We start from the raw sequence: 19841 nt of genomic DNA, 5'->3' as shown, positions 1-19841 counted from the left end.
CCTCAGCTTCAGGGTATAAACCAAAGTCCTTGGCACATCCTTCAAGGTTCTCTGTAATCTGGTCTCAGTACATTTTCCAGTCTTCTAGTCCATGATAATCCATTGCAACTGCATTCAGCTGCAGTGGACACACCTTAAGATCCCTTACTATTTGAATTAGCTCTTGCTTTACTCTATGACAGGATTATCTCCTCCTCAAATGTGTACCAGTTAAAAGCTTATTATTTTAAAGAGATAACTCAAAACCACTCGCCCCCCAAAGCCATTCCCAGTTGGTTTTCATCTGTTATTTGCTATTTTAATATGAAAACTCTTATTGCATTCTTCCTTGTATCCTGTATTTTTAACCCCTTGGTTTTTTTGTTTCTTTTTAATTTTTATTGGAGTATAGTTGATTTACAATGTTGTGTTAGTTTCAGGTGTACAGGAAAGTGAATCAGCTTTTAAAATGGCAGAATACAAGTTCTCAAGGCATTCTAACAATTAAAGAATTCAGAATTATATTGAATAAGTAAACATATTTCCTCTTCTCTTCCTTCCTCAATCCCATTTATTCCCTAGAGAAAACCAATGGCAAGTGTTACTTCCAGAACTTTTTCCAGACATAGATAAATGTGTATCTTTTAAACAAAACGTTAAATGGGTGATAACAAACATATGATTCCATAACTTGCCTTTTCACTTGCAAATATTTATTGGACATCTTTCTTGTCAGCATAGAGAGATTTGCCATCTCCTTTCCAACTGCTTCATTGTAGATGTTGCAGAGATGACATTGTCCTCCAGTAGCTTTATTTTTCCTTCTATAGTCATAGAATCCATGAGTCTTATCAGGGCACATGCATGTCAGGAATAAAGGCTACATTTCCACCCTTCTCGTAGCTAGGTATGGCCATGTGAGCTAGGTCTAGCCAATAGGATATAAGAGAAGGTGAGATGTGTAACCTCTGAGAATAATCCTTAAGGGGGGATGTGTATGTTTCTCCTTCTTTTCCTTTCTTTCTGTTGGCATGAATATAGATGGGATGACTGGAACTGGAGCAGCCATCCAGGTCTATGATAACATTGGCATTAGAGGCCATAAATGAGAGAGCAACAATGTAAAAGGAGCCTGGACCCTTGACTCTGTAGAAAACCACTCCAGCCCTGGACTGCCTAATTCTATATTTTTATAAAGAGACAAAAATTTAAGAAATTAAAAAAAATTTAATCTTGTTAAGCCACTGTTATTGTGGATTTTCTTCCCATTTCAGTTGAACCTAATCCTTTGTAAATAATTATATTTTAAATGATTGCATTCTGATCATAATTTACATCTTTTTTCTTCCCTCCTAGACCCTTAGGTCTTTGCAGGCTTACCTATGGTCTTATTCATCCTTATCTTCCCATAAGGACCTAGCACAGTGTCTGGCATATAGTCAAAGCTCAACAGGTATCTGTTAAATTGAACTAAATCTGTTTATTGCTGATCATAGAATTTACTACTTCTTCAAACTGTATGAATAGGAATAAAAAGACATTTGAAAGAATAAAATTTCTGAACTGCACTAACAAAGTGGACTTCCCTCATTTTTGAATTAATCCCAGAATACTGCCACAAGCAAGTTGTTGCTTATGATTAAAAATACCTTCTAACTTTGCAACAATGCTGATGCCGATAGTTAAAATATTTATCTTAGGGGAGCCTAAAGAATTTTGCTTGGTTTTCAAGTCTTTGTGTTATTAACCACACCTTACTTTTTCAAATAAATTTGTCTCATAAATGTTTATGCCTTGACCTCCTCTTCCTTAAAATAATAGTATAATAGTTTTTGTATGGAAGTAGAGCGTTGGACCAAACCAGTGGTTCTTACCCTTTGGTTGGTCGAAAGTAGGGAGACCGTATAATTTATCACCTAAACTAAGCTTTTAAGAGTGAAATGGGGCACTGTTAGTAATTGTGCCAGCACGTGGGCCTAAATGTGACTGTCCCATGCAAACTGTGACGGGCTCTGCTTGTCATAGGCCTCAATGAGAATGTGAAAAAAAAGCCCTAGATTTTCTTTTTAGAGAAACACACGCACACTTGCACCCTAAATTTTACATATAATTTGAGTGGTCCATGAACCCACTTCAGTTTATCTGTGGAAATGTAGGGATCTCCTAGATTAAGAAAGAACTCCTAGGCAAAATCACCCCAAATTCCTTCATTAAAATTCTATAACTCCAACATTCTAGTATGCTGATAATCTGAGTCATTTATACAGCTGATTCTGGACAGTATCTACTCTAAATACTCAGTCCTGGGCTACAGATCAGCACCTGGTGTCTCTTTACGTTTATGAGACTTTACACTTTACACTTAAGGTACAGCCTCCTTCCACAATCACCTATGGAAAAGGGAGAGATTGGACCAGCTGCTGCAGCAGCCTTACTTCCAGCCACACAGAAGCTAAAAGCAGAGGCTACCTGCTTCCAGAAACTCTTTGCCTGCCTAATGAATAGAGCTGCCTAAGGGCTCCATGGAGTCTCCTCACCAGGTGCTCCCCAACCCCATGGTTCCTGAGTGCCGTGCACCCCAGACCATAGTCCTTCTGGAATCTCTGCACCAGGGCAGCTCCCAGACACAGTAGGTGTGAGTGGCTGTCTGTGCAGGTGGAATATGGTGCCCAGTCACGGTTAAAAAGCAAATGCAAGTGTGTAGTTTTCAATTGCATACAAAATCATGGACTCAATTTTCCATTTGAATAGAATACGTAAGACTTACTGGCAGTTAGAGAAGTATTTAGAAAATGGAAATCCGGATGACAAAGGAAGGAGTAACTTTCACTTTCACAAAGGGAAAAAATAGAAAGGAGAATACACCTGAATGAAATCCAATACATAATGTAGAATAGAGATGGTTATCACATGAAAAGGTTTGAACCGAGTTTTCTATTACCAGGGCAACCATCACATTATGGAACTGCAAAACAACAAGGAAAAAGCGGCAATAACTGGAACACCAAAACCCCAGATGAGAAGAACAATTTGTGTACAGATGTGAATTTAATAAAGATGAAGTGCTGCTTTGTTTAAACTAACTTTTGCTTACCAGCAAAAGAAAATGTATTTGGAAAAATTAACATTCCCTTCTACATTTTCAGAAAATATCAGAGAAAATATACAAATGCCATTCAAACTATGTATTAAATCCTGATGAATTCATATGGGGTTTTCTTGGTCCTTTCTCTCAAAGATGTGGACGTTTCATATACAGTGATATTTAATAGTTAAAGCTCTCAGTGTGGTAAGTATTTTATTTAGTTACTTCTTTCCTCCAGAGTTCGAATTTTAATTTAAACAGGTGGACAGATTGAACAACTTTTATTTTTCCCTTCTTTGCATTTGTAGGAGGCAATTAAAGAGATTGGTACTAAGCATTTAAGATAAGTTTTGCATGAGAACGTTGACTGGGTAATTTCGTAAGGACTATGGTAGAAAGCTAATGGGGTGTTAAAGGTGACGGTCACCACTTGGTTTTTACTGAAAACTAAATAGGAGCCAAGTATGTGTGTTTACATAAAATTGACATCAGACGATGTAGAAAACACAGACTTTTTTGCAGCTATTTTCTAAAGCTCTTAGTTCTTCTTTTTCTTTTCTTTCTATTCCAACCTTGATCCTCAATTCCAGTGTGCACCCATACACACGGTACACATACACACGATACACATACACACATACAGCAGTATAGGTATAGGAAGAAATGATAGAGGGTGAACTATTAACTTGAAAGACAGTGCTGTAGGGCCAATTTGGAGAAGAATCCTATAATTTTGCATTGTTGGATCAGGTTCAGGGGCTGCCCAATGTCTTTAATCCTTTTAATGGTAGCCTTACTGATGTGTTAGTCTAAACATGTTGTTATATTCATGACATTGTTATGGCTGCTGTAACAGAAGTACCATAGACTGGGTAGTTTTTAAACAATAGAAAGCTATTTCTCACAGTTCTGGAGCCTGGAAGTCCAAGATAAGGGTGCCAGCATGGTCGAGGTCTGGTCAGAGCCCTTTTCTAGGTTGTAGACTTCTAGCTGTGTCCTCATGTCACAGAAAGCAGAGAGAGGAAGCAATCTCTCTCATGACTCTTTTAAGAGCATTAATCCCATTCATGAGTGTTTCACCCACATGACCTCATTTAATCCTAATTACCTCCTGAAGCCCCACCTTTTAATACCATCCCATTGGGTGTTAGGGTTCCAACATATGAATTTGGGCAGGGACACACACGTTTAGTCCATAGTCCATGTTTTGTGTAGCATCCTTATTTTCGTGTCAAGGAGTTCTTAAAGTCTGATTCTATAGAGGAAAACACAATGCAAAGGCAATCTGCAGTTCTGATGACCAGAAGTGATGGAAATATTGCATTCAGGATATCTGAAAACCCAGACTCCCCTGTGGATAGCTGCTCTTTCTGCGGCTGGACTAGTAAAGCTCAGCTGAGATGGCGGAAAGCTGCTGGAAAACAGTTGTCAGTTCCACCCTGCACCTGCTTTCTCTAGTTTGTATCTGTGCCACACGGGGCCTCCCTTGGTTCCTGACCCAGTTTTTCTCTTAGACTTTGAGAAAATGCCTGTCCTGGGATTCAACTTGCCACAAGGGCCATTGCTGTAAAAAGCACCCCTCGACTTCCTCTGCCCCGTCTTGTTCCACAAAATGGCCAGAACAGAAAACCCTCAGCCTCTGACATTGAACAATCCTTTCTCTATGGAAATGTCCTCTAAATTGAAACTTTGCCCCCTTGCAGCCAACCAGGGACTGTTACATGTACCTAAAGACTAGTTAGAAAATCTCCCCAATTCCCAAAATCCCACCTCAACAGAACGCTTGCCAATCAGACATACTCTCAGTATTTGTTCTTTTTACTGCATAAAACTTATACCCCGAACCCCTGCTGGATCAAGAATAAGGGCAGAGCTGGGTTCCCTTGCTTCAAGTTTATGAATTATCAGCCTTTATTAATTTTGCTTCGGAAGTCCTTGTGCCTTGAACAGCTTCAATTCTGAGCCTGGTCAGTATGTCAGTTTCCATTTTAGATCCGTAGAACAACCCTCATGGGCCTTATCTTGGACATATATACTGTTGCTGTACTTCTCTTCTGGGGTTGGTATGGATATCAGAGCCACCCTGGCTTGGGGTCACAGTGAATGCAGCCAAAAGGAAACAGGGTCCACGTTAGCTGGCCAGTCTTAGTCTAAGGGGGTGGGAGTGGTGGGCTGTTTCTCCAATCCCTGTGTTGCTGTTTTCGTGATGGTTCATTCCTATGCAAGAGGGCATCTTTTCCATGTGTATATCCTCCAGGCTGGTTTTATGGTCTTCCTGATTCTGTGAGCTATGTTTGGATTAAATCTCCTTTCTGACTACATTAGCCTAATTTGGGTTGTTTCACTTGCCAAAAACCTTCAGAAAGATAGTCTCTTTGAAATGAGAAGGAACCCAACGTCCACTTCTCTTGGCCTCATCAGGCATGCCACTTCCTGAAAGTGCTGACCTCATTCCTTAGGAGGCTAGATAAGCATTTATTCATACGATGGGATTGCAAGGGAGTGGAAGCAGAGCACCGTGAAGGGTAGAGCAGGGCGCAGAAGGAGTATCCAAGGGCTTCGGAGACTTCCCTTAAGGCCTGTTCTGCTTCCAAGAAATGCAGTCTGAGGGAGCAGAGCGGTGAGGAGGAGTCTGAGAGCTCAGTGGAGCATTAAGTGACTTTCCCGTACATGAGTTATTTGTCTTTTGGAAATAAATCTATCTGAATGTTGTAGTGATCTTTTTGCCAGGTTGGCGAAAATCCCAGGGACAGAAGTTTGCCACTGAGGATGGCACTGGTTCACTGCCTTCATAATGATACCCACTTTTAGAGACTCCTCTGGAATTTTGAAAATGCTCAAATAGAACTACTGGTTTCTAGATCGCTACAGCAGTGAGATCGTTTACTTTGGCTTTGGGAATCAGAATTGCAGTTCATTAATACCTTCCTTCAGGCTGGGAACAAGAATTTATAACACCTGATGCCATATTCAACGCCAGATTAGCATATATTACAAGAGTGATAGCTGAAATTGCTCTAAAAATGTGTAGTGACAGATTCAAACCAAATGCTGTTTATGAATGCTTTGCTGTCTGCGAAATACGCAGAATGTGGAAAGAAAAGGCAACTGAAGATAAATGGCCCCAGTTTTATTATTTTGCATTTGTTTTCATCCTATCTTTATTACTTTCCTTAAAGTATGTATTTTTGATACCAACTGATTAAACATCCAGTTTTTTTGTTTTGTTTTGATTTTGAAGATCTTGGTTTAAGGTAAGATGAAATTAGAAGAAATTACACTGGAAAGTTTCATCTAAAGATTTACCTTTAGGGGAGAACTATTGAGATAAAGGACTTACATTTGATTTTTAGCTTGTTTGGATTTTGATATGAGACTGGAAGACATGTTCTTTAAACCGGCTCCTTTACTTTCTGGGTATAAAAGAGCTGAGTTGTATTTTTACCTTTTCAATCCAATCTTCTTGTTAAAAACCACTGAAGTGAGAGAGCTGACAAACAGAATGGGCCTGACATTCCTGGGAAATGACAGTGATATCCTTCAACACTGTTTTTTTCCAATAAAGATTTTTGAGTATACGTGCAGTGCTGTGCATTAAACAGCATAGTAATTAAGCATGATATGTTGTCAACTTTACATGAAAACATAGATAAGAAAGATTTTAATTTAATGTGTTTTTGGACGACAGGGCCTGTATGGTATTTATCTCTGTTTTTCAGGCACCCAGCTAGTATACTATCTGACCAGTAGTTTGCACTCGGCAAATGCTTAAATGATGAGTAATGAATGATGAATGAGTGATGTCATGATCCTCAAGGATGTAGCGTATGTCAGGTTTTTCACCTTGTTTTCCAGCCTTTTTTGTTTTAGTGATTCGTTCAGCAAAAGTGGTTTGAGGGTCCCCTTTGTATGAGGGACCTCATAGCTGGCATTGAACCAAACAAGAGTCTCTGGCTTCTGAGGTCTCACACAGTGGTGGCCACTTGGGAGGAGGCTCTTTGTCAATCTTGTCACTTGTCTTTGAACTAGCTGACCCCACACTGATCAGTTTCCACGTGAGATGTTGGAAGGATGGCAGCTATGGGGGAGTGGGTAGTAGGAAGGGTCCTGCTTGCTTAGGTGTCACCTATTCAGGGAGCTGGTGCATTTGAATTTGAATATCCTTTCACACAAAAGCACCAAGGAAAAATAATACAATGAGATGAGAAAAGAAATTTTCTGTGAACCAAGTCAGACTGATTAACCAGGAAGAGGAGATGCTAGTTGACCCCAAAGCCTTGATGAGCACTCAGTCTCTCCTGTGAAGCCAATATTCCCTTGATTACAATCTCTTGAAAAGAGTGGGGGGTCCTCTTCTTATAAAGATTGTTTTAATTAATAACAGAGCATGTTACTAAGAATGCTTGTTTATATTTGTTTATTTTAATTAACTAATAAAGCTCAGGCAGAACAGAACCAAATCAGGTCTTTTTTCTAAAAACAAAAAAGACTCCTGATATTACTGTTAATGTTGAACAGAACTCTTAACTGAGACCACCTGAAAACTGTGTCTCAAGCATAACCTATGGATTGACATAGAATACGTAATTGTTTATTGAATAAAATAATGTAATTTCTGATTGGCATATCTATCTATTAATTTTGGGGGGGCTCTTTCTCTTGTTTGAAGGCGTATTTTCTTTTGGTTTCTTCCGATTTGTTTTCCCTACTTTTTGTTTTCAATATGTTGAGGCTGATAGTCTGAAACCCAAACTCATCATTTTCCCCCTCTTTGCCCTAGTCTCCAACCTTGCTATTTCCTAACTTTCTTAGTCCTTAAAAGATCTATAATCTTCCACCAACTCTGGGCTCAAAAGTCATTGGCAGGCCTCTTTTAATTCCTCATATCCAGTCAGATTTCAAGAACTCCATGTAGTACATCCAAATTATCTTTGCCCCTGCTCACTCCTTCCATCCATGTTCCCAGCATCCTGCAGGTTCACCTCCTATTGTTTGGATTATTATAGTATGTTGACCTGTTTCCAGTAACTTCTTTCTCAGTTCCTTTTTACATATTAAAATTAGATTAATCCTTATAAAGCAAAGCTGTGATCATGTATCTTCCTGCCCTCAATTTTTCCATGATACTTTATCTCTATATCCAGACAAATACAAATTCTTTAGACTGGCACCCTGGTTTCCACATTCTGGTCTTATCTCTCTTCTCAGCCTTATTTCCTACTGTTTCTGGAAACACATCCTGTATTCCACCAAAGTGGATTTCTTGTTGCTACAGGACTGCACTGTCCAACGCTGTAGCCACTAGCCATTAGTGGTGAGAGAACAAATCAATATACAGATGAGAGACCTCATATGAAAATAGAACTCTGATGCACAGTCTGCAGCAGACAGCCCAGAACACCAACCCATGATCTACAGTAGCCAGCCTGCTGTGTATATGTCACACTTAGAGGAAGTCAGAACGCTGTCCCTAGCAACACTGCAGGAAGCAAAACAATAACCCCTGCAACAACAGTCTGCCAAAGCCAGGATTTGACTCATAACTGACAGTTTCTCTAATTTTTGTCTTTATTTCCTACTTAGGACCAATCAGAGAAAGCCAACGATGTACCCCTAACCAACCTCATAGGTTGCCCCACTGCTAAATAGTTATGCCTTCCTCATGCCAACGGCCTCCAATCAGGGCACACCTGAAGCCTTCCCTTTTTTTCCACTATAAAGCTTTTCTGCTCCTCTGCCTGCCTTTGAGTTCCTGCAAAATGCTGAGTGCAAATTGACAGTGGCTGACTCCCTTGTTAGAGCAAACTCTGAGTAAAGAGCCTTAGCCTGTTTTCATTTCGTTGGTCTTTGTTTATTTCCACAGTGGCTAGTTAAATTTAAATTAATTAAAATTATATAAAATAAAAAGTTCAGTTCTTCAGTTGCACTAGCTAATTTAAAGTGCTCAGTAGCTCCATGTAGCTTGCAGCTACTATACTGGACAGTGTAGACATGGAACATTTCCATCATCTCCAAAAGTTTTATTGGACACTCTGTACATGTCTGTGGTTTTCCCACCTCGATGCTACTTCTTCTGCTTGAACTGCCTTCTTTCTACATTTTTACCTGCCAGGCTCCTACCCAGCCTTCATGACCTTGCTTACTGTTTCCGTCAGGAAGCCTTCACTGACGCCTCTGTTTAGACATCTCTCATTTCTGAGATTATACCTTTCTTGTGGCACTTACCAGTCCTCTAGTTCAGTGATCTCTCTCATCCTGCTATCCTGCTATACTGTAGACTCCGTGACCTTAGTAATTACTTTATCCTTGCAGTATGTATCTCATGCCTCCTGTGGAGTAGCCCCATGATAACTTATTTTTTTGGCTTAAATGTGGTTTGGGGAAAATAAAGATCAGATTGAATTACTCACTTTAAGAAGCCATGGAATGACAGATAGAATTGGGGTTTGTTTTTTGTTTGGGACATAGAATGTACAAATACTGTTGCAAATGACTTTGTTCTTCCCTTTCTGACTCTGCCTCTGTTATCCTCTAGACAGCTTCATTTAACACTGGGAGGATGTTTATAAAGTTAGCTGGGGACCATCTCAGAGTCTCCCATTGTTATTTCTCAAAAGTTCTGTGGGCCTTCAGAAGTCTTTTCATAGAACAGCAACTGGAGAGGAAGCTAGAGCTCTGAGATTCCCAAAATACTTTCAGAATGACTAACTTTTATTAATGTCTTTAACACACCGGGCAGATTCATGCCTCTGTGCCTCGCTCATATTTTCCCCTTGCCTGAAATATGACCCCCAATTTTGCACTCTTACACCACCTCTGTTCCTGGTGAACTTCTTCAGATGTCAAGGGAAATAGGCCACATTGTCTGTGAAGGCTTTCTTGCTCTCATCAAATGGAGTCACTCCTTTTCCTGGCTGTTTGTCAGTATCTGCTTGCATATCTCCTTGTTCTCAGTGTGGCAGATGAATGTAAACACTAACTCTTAAAGTAATATTACCAGGACGAGGACACACAGCCAGTGGAAGGAAGTTCACCCACTTATATTTCTTGTCAGGGGGTAGCTGTTGCTGTTGTATTTGGATACTTTAGGATAAAAGTCACTACAACCCAGAGAGAAAGCTGTTTCTCTCCCTTCACCATCAACCTAAATGCAAAGGTCATGAGCTCATCATTTCCTAACTGGAGCTAGAAAACCCTCTCTTCACTTTATACACCAGCAGAAACTGTGTCTGGGAGAAAGTTTTGCTATCCACTGGGCGCCTGAGGTTGTGAAATTTTCAAGAAACAGAAGTTGACCAGAGTACTGGGACTTAATTATTTGTTAGAGGGTATGAGATATCCTGGGATAAGGGTGGACTGTGACGTTAGGTCATAGCTGGGGATGAAACTTAAAGGGGAAAGACAGCAAGAAAAGTGGAGTGAGAGGAGAAAACGAATCATCCATGTGGGGCGCCTTTGAAAGAAGAGCCTCTTCCTTTTGAGGTTCCAGAGAGTGAGGTGCCCATTGGCATAGTAATTGATGCCATCCATCATCCTCACTCCCCTACTCTGTCAGCTTTTGGAAAAATTATATGAACCCTTCAACAAAGAAATACTTAACGCATCATAATTGTCTAGTCATGTTTGTGCAAGAAAGCATTTGGAATGGGTAGGGGTGCCCTGCTCTGATGTTCATTAAACATCGGTCCACACCCTCGTTATGGGCTATTCGGTGCCAGGACACAAACACCCAGCCAGAGAAATAAGAATATTCTCTTTTATGTTACCAGCCTCAGAGGGTACTAAGAAGAAGGAAGAGTCTTCTCCTTAGAATAATTATTGCAGAGTCATAATAATTATTCATTCATTTATTCAATAATATTTGGAATAGATTTTGGAAAAATTGTTGGCTTAAGTTAAACTGAGTAACTTGAAAGCAGATGCTGTATCTTCTCTCTCTTTGAATCCTGAATGCAACCCCTGTCGCTGACACATGGTGGGTGTTTAAAAATTTTACAGAATGAATTACTGAACCTGCTGATTTACGAGGCTCAGTTTTGGGGCTAGAAGTGAAGGCACTAGCTATTCCATTGGGGGATAATATGAGAATCTCTTTTTCAAACTCATGGGCTTTCTTTTTCAGGATGAAGAAAGAGGTGTGGGTTTAACTTAAAAAGCTATGGCCAGAATCCTCTTGTGAAGACACATTATAGAATTAGAAGATCTCAGAGCCGAGAGAATCTTAGGACCCACTTATTCCCATCCTTTTATTTTGTGGATGAAGATACTGAGATTTAAATTGTTTTCACAGAGCTTTTAAAAGGTGGAAATATTCTATTAGAGTCTTGCCAACTGCCAGGTTAATTTAAAGTTTTTGGCTTTGTAGTTCAAGTTCCTATTTAATTTCTCAAAGTTCACGAACCCTTCCCACTGGGATACAGGTCTGGGCGTTGTGCTCACTGCTGCCATCCTTTCATCCTGCTTCTTTCAGCCCACTTTCCTAGGACTCAGCTTTCTCCCACCTCTGCCGCCTCCTCTCCCATGGACACATTCAGCCCAAGGACTCCCTCTAATTTCTCCATCCACCCTTTACCATCACCGCTTCAAACATCCCCCAGCAAACTGAGGACTCGGAAAGAGAGTGTCATTTAATTATGAAAACACACCGTTTTTGTTTTCCCTGAATCTGAACATTTTCTGAACAATAGGTGAAGGAGTTTTTGAAAGCCATGGCAGTGTTTTAAAAATCTCTTGTTCATTTTACCAGATTAATCCAGAGCTGCTATGGGTTGTTCAAAGAAAGAAGGTGATAAGCTGATCTGCATTAGGGATGTGTAGGAGTTGGAACATAGATCTGATCAGATGTTGCTATACTTTCTTTTGCGCTTCTTCGGGGGCCCAAGTCAGAACTATGACTTCTCCCATCATACTGGGGAGCAGGGGGTAGGCAGTTACCTTGTGTCTTAACTCAAAAGAATGAACAGGGTGAATTACTAGCTCTCCTTTCTGCTTTAAGGTGCAGAAAACCCAACCAATAGTGGCGTAAACAAACTGGGGTTTATTTTTCTCTCATAACAGGAATCTTGGAGGTGAGGGGAAGCAGGGTCAGGTCTGTGGCTTGGTGATGCTGGAGGTCTGACAGGAGAACTTTTCCTCAACTAACTGAAGTCTGAGTGGTAGTGGTCAGGGCCTGCAAATTAATTGACAATCGGGAATTTTCTTCAGATTAACAGGAGAAAATGTTATTACACATGCATGCAGCAGCATTCTCTAAGGAGAAGCTCTCTGAACAGCCAGGGGTAAAGGTTAATATCCTATCAGCATAGTAAGGGGGTGTTGGTGGTTAAAGTGTGGGAGGCTCTGATAAGGTTTGTTAACACATTTTCACGTTTCTCATCCAGGTGCTGGTGCTAATGGTCATTCTCCTTCCTGGCTGGAAGCTCCCTGGAGGGGGGTTTGTGGCAGCAGAATTCGCACATTCTCCATGTGCTGAGGGTAAGTCTTCTGTCTCCCTCCCACCGGAGGCTGAATTCTCAGAAAGCTCCGTTAAAACAAGGGGAGTTTAGAGAAATTTTCCGTTTAGAGAAATTTTCTTTCTCAGCTGCTGTTTGTTCAGGTGTTTTCATTTTGGAGTACAGCCGTCCCTCTGTATCCACAGGTTTTGCATCCACAGATTTAACCAACCTCGGATGGACTGTAGTGGTTCCCTGAGTTTTGAACATTATGGAGTTGTTACACTCAGACTGCAAATGGATCAGGGAGTCCTGATGCTTCTCGAGTTTTCTCAAAGCTTGAACATAATATATGTACTTGTGTCTGTATGTGAGCTCTTAGCTGGTTGGTCCCCGTGGTTAAAAGTAAAGTTGTAAACTCTGTCCCCGTGGTTAAAAGTAAAGTTGTAAACTCTGTCTCCAGCAGGGCCATTATAATTATTAAGATGATCACTTAGGAAGCAGTGGGTGCTTTGCATTCAGTTTGAGGTGATATTTTGGTAAGATTGATAGGGGCCCTTTGGGCAAATACCCGTTTTGTGGATTTTGAGAGAAAAAGAGAGGTGGTCGAAGGTGCCTGCACACACAGAAGGGGAAAATACTGAGCAGATGGTGTGTGTGCCTGTGGTTAGGAGGACGCTGACCGGAAACAGACTCTCCTCCGGGAGAGGGGGAGTGGAGGGACGGTTCTGCGGGTCGGGCCGTGTCTCCACCTCAGCTTCTGAGTGTCACCTTTCTCGCTTGTAAAACGATAACCATAGTCTTTACTTTAAATGACATAATGCGTGCAAATGTGCTGAATAAACTGTGAAAAGAAATTCTTCACGATTTCCCAGTACAAGCATGTACAAAAAAGAGGTCAAGTGAGTTATTGGGAGGGGTTCGTGCAGTCCCTGAATGAGGCTCCTCACTGCTTTTCTGTCTTTCAAGCAGTAGTTGGGCCTCCACATGTGTCCTCATGGCTCAGCCTGCAGTGCCGGGAGCCTAGGTCCTCACTAGGAGGTAACTTCCCATTATCGACAAAGTGTCTCTCCTTGACCAAACTTTAGTCAGGCTCCTCTGAATCTTCTTCCCAGCCAGGCCTCAGCTTTGGGGATGCTGTGTTTGCCTTTGCATCGCCCAGTTTTAGCAAGAATCCTGCTAAGTTGGTTTAGCCAGAATCCCCCATCCTCACGATCCGATCATCCTTTATATCTGATTGGGTTCCTCACTCCCCACCCCCTTCCCCCAGGTAATATCTGATCACCCTGGCCTTCCTTTAGCAAGAATCCTGTTAGGTCAGTTTAGCAATAAGCGTACTACCCTCTTAGTAATTCTCCATTTACTGACCCTCACCCACACTCCACTCCTTGGCTGTAAAATCCCTACTTTTCCTTGTTCTGTTCTGACTTGAGCCAGATCGCTCTCTCCTACTGCAGAATCCCACTGCAGTGATCCTTACACCTACTGAAAAGGTCGTAAGTAAAATCTACCTCACGGTTTTTTTAAGTGTCATGAAAATTTTTTTCTTTAACATATTCTGTGCTTTTCTCAGAGGCAGTAGTGTTGTATCTTATTTCATGGACCAGTGTGTTGTAGGTAATTTTTTTTCTCCCACCTTTCCTTGCAAAATGTATATGTATGGTGAGATAAACTTCTATAAATATTTCCAGAGAGAACTATAATTCGAACTATTTGTTCCTTATGTTTGGTATACTGGTAAAGGAACCAGGCAATAGAAATGTAAAATTATTCTTTGGACAGCAAAAGTCTATAAAAAGGAGCACAGGGATGTCTATTCAGGTCTGCCTGTGGGAAAACATAGATCACGATGGAGTGGCCAAATGGGAATTGCTTCATCTAAAGATGACACGACCATTTTAGCATAGTATGGGCTGGCATCTTTGTCTTATAAGCCTGGCTTTAAGAATATTTACAACCCAGTGGTTCTAGAGTCTTGAGGGATTTTACTCCTTCCGTTCCACAGTTGTTGTTTTTTCTAACATTGATTTCTGTAGCTGTCCTCAGCTCTACCCAGTGCAGGTGGACTGTGGTTTCACAAATTTTAGATGGAGAATGTGTTTCTAGTTTTTATTTTATTTCTGTTATCACGAGGTACTTTGGACAAGTCTCAACCTAGTGAAACAGCTCATTTTCCTGCCGTCTACTGAGTACACTGGTATTAGGAGAAGCAAAAGGGATTTAAAAGAATTGTTTTTGTTTTTTTGTTTTTTTTTTGGTTTGGTTGCTTATTTCCAAACCTCACCTTGTCCAGTAAGTGCTGGGAGGACCTGAAGATCCATAGCTCAGTGGAGAAAGGGCTGGAGTGGGGAAGCGCTGCCATTCAAATGCACTTCCTTGTTACCAGGCCATTGTATGTGTACAAACTCTCACATTTAAAGAATCTCAAGGGGATAACTTTTCACATAGTATAGTTTTAATTCTTCTAACTGTAGGTGGAAGAGACTGAAGCCCACTAACTTTGATTTTTTTAAACTTTTTTTAAACTTTTACCACACAAGTAAATTTACTTTCAAATTGCTGGGTTTATGATTTCAAATTTTAATCATATGTTTAAATCTATTCTAATTCCTTAGCTGCTTTTATAAGACATACCTATACTTGGAACTGAGCATTTTCCACCTTCATGCTTACCTTCCAGTTTGGAATCCTAAGTACACCAGGAAAGCTCTCCTAATAAACACAGGAGACTCAGGAAAAGTCATGCTGTTAGAAGCCCCTTCTCAATAATTTTTGGAACATGAAAACCGAAAGATGTCCAACTGTGAGGAGCGAGGTGGGCAGCCTCGTTCTTTATGTGCTTTGGTGGCTGCCTAAGTGATACCAAATCAGAGTACATGCCTTTAAAGCCAGCACATACTTCCGCTAAAGAGGTAACAAGAACTTGTGTGTCTGCAGATTGCATCAGAGGCCAATCAGCTTCACCCTTGCAGGTCTCCCAATTATAGGTTTAATATGGGAAAGAGAATCTAATAAGGGACCCCTTTCCTGGTGCAGATATTTTTAGAAGCATATTTAGATAACAGGGGTTCTATTCAAGTATGTCCATTATGTTTAAAGGTGACCTTAGGGAGGGTGTGTGTTTTCATTATTTCCCCACAGTAGAGCCAGCCTCGTGCTGGTGCAGTCGAGCTGTCACACCTGGCTCCCTGTGATCAGAGAAGTGTCAAGAGACAGAGTGACACTCAGAGGCCCTGAGAGCAGATCCAATCCATGACCTTTGCCTCATTAGCAGCCTGACCCAACCAATCAGAGAAAAGCCTGCCTTTGATTCTCTAGCACAGACATGGCTGTGACAAGGACAGTCATCACCTCCTTGGTGTGACTCCAAGTGGAAGCCCTGGTTCTCTTTGAAATGCTTTGTCAATGCAGACATACCAACGTGGGATGTCTTTCACTGTCTGTCTTTCTGCCTCTGTGGATCTCATTCTCTCTTTAATTAAAATGCCAAGATGCTCAGGTTATCCACTGATCTTATGTAAATGCAGGCAACTTTGAAATCTCCATTTTCTTTTTCTCAGAAATGCATCAATGCTCACAGATTTCACTGATATCCAATATCTAGATTTTCAGATGTGTTTTTAAATTAAAAAATGTAACTGTTCCTTTGAAAGAGTTCTAGACTTAAAAGTAAAACAGTACAAAGAATTTCAATATACCCTTTACCTGGCTTCCTCAAATGTTAACATCTTATGTAATCTTAGTATAATGATTGGAACCAGGAAAGTAACATAGGATAGATACTCTTAACTAATCTACAGACCTTACTAAAATTTTTCCAGTTGTGCCACTAGTATCCTTTTTCTGACCTAGGATCCAGTCCAGGATCACACATTACGTTTAGATGTCCTGATTTCTTAGTCTCCTCCAATCTGGGACAATTTCTCAGTCTTTATCTTTCCTGACTTTTGAAGAATACTAGTCAGTTATTTTGTAAAAAGTCCCTCAATTTGTGGTTGTCTGTGTTTTCCTCATATCAAATTCAGATTATGCATTTTAGTAAGACTATCACAATAGTGATACTGTGTCCTTCTCAGTGCACCACAATGTTGATATGTCTCACTACCGGCGATGCTAACTTTGATCACTTAAGATAATGTCTGCCACTTTAAAGGGACTATTTTGCCCTTTGAAATTAAAAAGTATGCTGTGGAGAGATACTTCAAGATTATATAAACATATTGTTTCTCATCATATTTACTTACACCTTTGGGTTTTTGCAACCAAAAAGTGTTAGTGGATGAATAGAATCAAAGAAGAACTAAATAAGTGCAGTGATACTCCGTGACCATGGATAGGAAGATTCAATACTGTTATAACGTCATTTCTTCTCAATTTGATCTATAGATTCAATGTAACCCCAGCCAAAATCCCAGCATGTTATTTGGTGAATATTGGCAAACTGGTTCTAAAGATATGTAGAGAGGCAAAAGACTCAGAATAACCAACATGATATTGAAGAAGAGCAAAGTTGGAGGACTTACGCTACCTGACTTCAAATCTACTATAATGCTTAAGTAATCAAGACAGTGTGGTTTTGGAGAAAGAACTGACAAATCGATCAATGGAACAGAAGAGAAAACCCAGAAATAGACCCACAGAAATATAGTCAGGAGACCTTTGACAAAGGAGCAGAAGTAATACAATGAAGCAAAGATAGTCTTTTCAATAAATGGTGCTGGAAAAACTGGACATCCACTTGCAAAACAGTGAATCTAGACATAGACATTACACCCATTCCCAAAATTAACTCCAAATATATGAGAGCCCTAAATGTAAAACCCAAAACTATAAACTCCTAGAAGATAGCATAGGAGAAAACCTAAATCACCCTGAATATGGCAGTGACTTTTTAGATACAACACTAAGGCACAATCCATGAAGAAATAATTGATAAACTAGATTTCATTAAAATTAAAAATTTCTGCTTTGCGAACGACAGTGTCAAGAGAATGGGAAGACAAGCCCAAACTGAGAGAAAATACTTGCAAAAGACACATCTGATAAAGGATCTTATCCAAAATATACAAAGAACTCTTAAAGCTCAACAACAATAACAAAAACAACAACAGCAACAAACAATTAAAAAATGAGCCAAGGACCTTAGCAGACACCTGTTATCTGTAGTTGATAAATAAGGATATAAAAAGATGCTCCACACCATGTGTCATCAGGGAAATTTGAATTTAACAAAAATGAGATAACACTATACACCTATTAGAATGGCCAAAATCCAGAACACTGATAAGACCAAAAGCTGACAAGGATGTGGGGCAACAGGAACTCTCATTTATTGCTGGTGGGAATGCAAAATGGTACAGCCACATTAGAAGGCAGTCTGGTGGTTTCTTAGAAAATGAAACATACTTTACCGTGTGATCCAATATTGGTTCTCCTTTTACCTAAGGAGTTGAAAACTTAGCGTCTAACAAAAACTTGTTTATAGAAGCTTTATTCATAATTATTAAAACTTAAAAGCAACCAAGATGTCCTTCAATAGGTGAATGGATAAACTGTATATCCAGACAATGGAATATTATTCAGCACTAAAAAGAAATGAGCTATCAAGCCATGAAAAGACATGGAGAAACCTTAATTGCATATTATGAAGTGAAAGAAGACAATCAAAAGGTTACATACTGTATGATTCCAACTATATAATATTCTGGAAAAGGCAAAACTATGGAGATAATAAAAAGTTCTTTGTTTGCCAGGGGATGGGGGATGGAGAGGGCTGAATAGGCAGAGCACAGAGAATTTTTAGGGCAGTGAAAATACTCTGTATGATACTATAATGATGGTTACATGTCATTATACATTTGTCTAAAGCCACAGAATATATAACAGCAAGAGTGAGTCATGATGTAAACTGTGGACTTTGGATAATTATGATATGTCAGTGTAGGTTCATCATTTATAACAAATGTACCAGTCTGGTGGGGAATGTTGATAAATAGGGGAGGCTGTGCATGTGTAGGGCCAGGGGGTATATGGGAAATCTCCAGACCTTCCCCTCAATTTTGCTGTGAGCATAAAACAGCTCTAAAAAATAAAGTCTTAATTAAAAAGAAAAGTGTTAGTGGGACCGTGTAACCTTATTTTAAAGATATGCCAAGAAAAATTAAGAATATAGAAGTGAGAATAAAGAGATTTAGGGTCTAAAGCCCACTGTCATTTTTTACTATTGGCCTTTGTTCCACCAATATCAATGCTGTAGTCTGTGATATACCATTTTGAACTTTTTCTGATGTAAGACAATGGGAAAAAGAAATATACCATTCACTCTACTCTGCTAATATGTATCTGTCAGCTCATTTATGAGGATAATAATGCATATTCTCAACCATTTCAGCTCCCTCTTCCTTTTTATTCTGATTTGGTCTCCCGCTTTATCTGGTTTTTATTAGAAGGCTGAATAGACCTGGTTTGGCAATTAATAAGAATAATGGTGGCCAGTTCAATGACTCACATAACTGTCACTGCCAAGGCTTCAGAGAAAAGCTCTGACTTCCTGTGAATCTCATGCCCCCATCTCCCTGCATCCCCTTTGAGAAGCAGGTTCTCTTTCACAAGCCAGCTCAGGGCACCCTGCTTGCTGCTAAGCAGGTTAGCAGTTGCTGGTGGAGAAAAGGATCCCTTTTCCCCTAGTGTTCCACCATGCGATGTGCTCAGTATCCCATGTCAAAGACAGCAAACATGCCAATCATCAGACATTGTGAATTTAGTTCCTTCCAAGTCTCTGGGTAGATAATCATATTTTTAGTTCCTGGAAATCTGATACTCCACCTAAGTGTTTATTAATAGACAGGGCTGTCTTGCTTGCTCGAAAAGAGCTAAAAGCTCTTTATAACATGTTTAAATTGAATATAAACCAACATTTATAGAGTGGTTAAGTAATTCAACTGCATTAGTAAAATGACATGCTATTTACAAATGAAATACTCAAACCAACTGTGGTCTACATAATTCTCCCCACCCCTTCTCATCACTTCCTCCTTTTAATGTTCTCTTTGAACCTTATTCAAAAAGTATGACTAATTGGTCTGACTCTAACAATGTTAGATCTCCCCACCTTATTTCCTTAAAGAAATTTGGCTGTAGTTTTCCTATTTAATCTGAAGCTGTAATAAGAGTGATTGTCGTTTACCAAGTAGGATTATATAGCATTTGCCACTTGGTGAGTGGCAACACTAGACAAAAATAGCCCAAGTAGTGATGTGAATGTGCTACCCAGATCATAAACGACTATGAGTCCCCAAGTCTCCCTACACATTCTGTCTGTGAGCCAAGGAAGTATGTGCGGCTGA

The 19841-nt window shown here is 40.0% G+C and overlaps 1 protein-coding gene across 12 annotated transcripts in view; it reads left to right on the top strand.

The window, feature by feature from the left end:
* Positions 1-19841, top strand: part of LOC307176463 (uncharacterized protein) — a 496599-nt gene that overhangs the window by 231513 nt on the left and 245245 nt on the right. For all 12 annotated transcript variants that reach the window (XR_013824767.1, XR_013824768.1, XR_013824769.1 and 9 more), the window contains one exon: positions 12445-12538. Coding sequence is in view for 1 of the 12 variants with exons in the window: in XM_079902602.1 (XP_079758728.1) it covers positions 12445-12536 (92 nt within the window). In the remaining 11 variants the exon portion in view is untranslated. The remainder of the gene's footprint in view (positions 1-12444; positions 12539-19841) is intronic.

This window comes from Stenella coeruleoalba, assembly GCF_951394435.1.
Source record: "Stenella coeruleoalba genome assembly, chromosome: 18".
Classification (NCBI taxonomy): Eukaryota; Metazoa; Chordata; class Mammalia; order Artiodactyla; family Delphinidae; genus Stenella; species Stenella coeruleoalba.
This window is presented reverse-complemented; position numbering and strand designations above follow the sequence as displayed.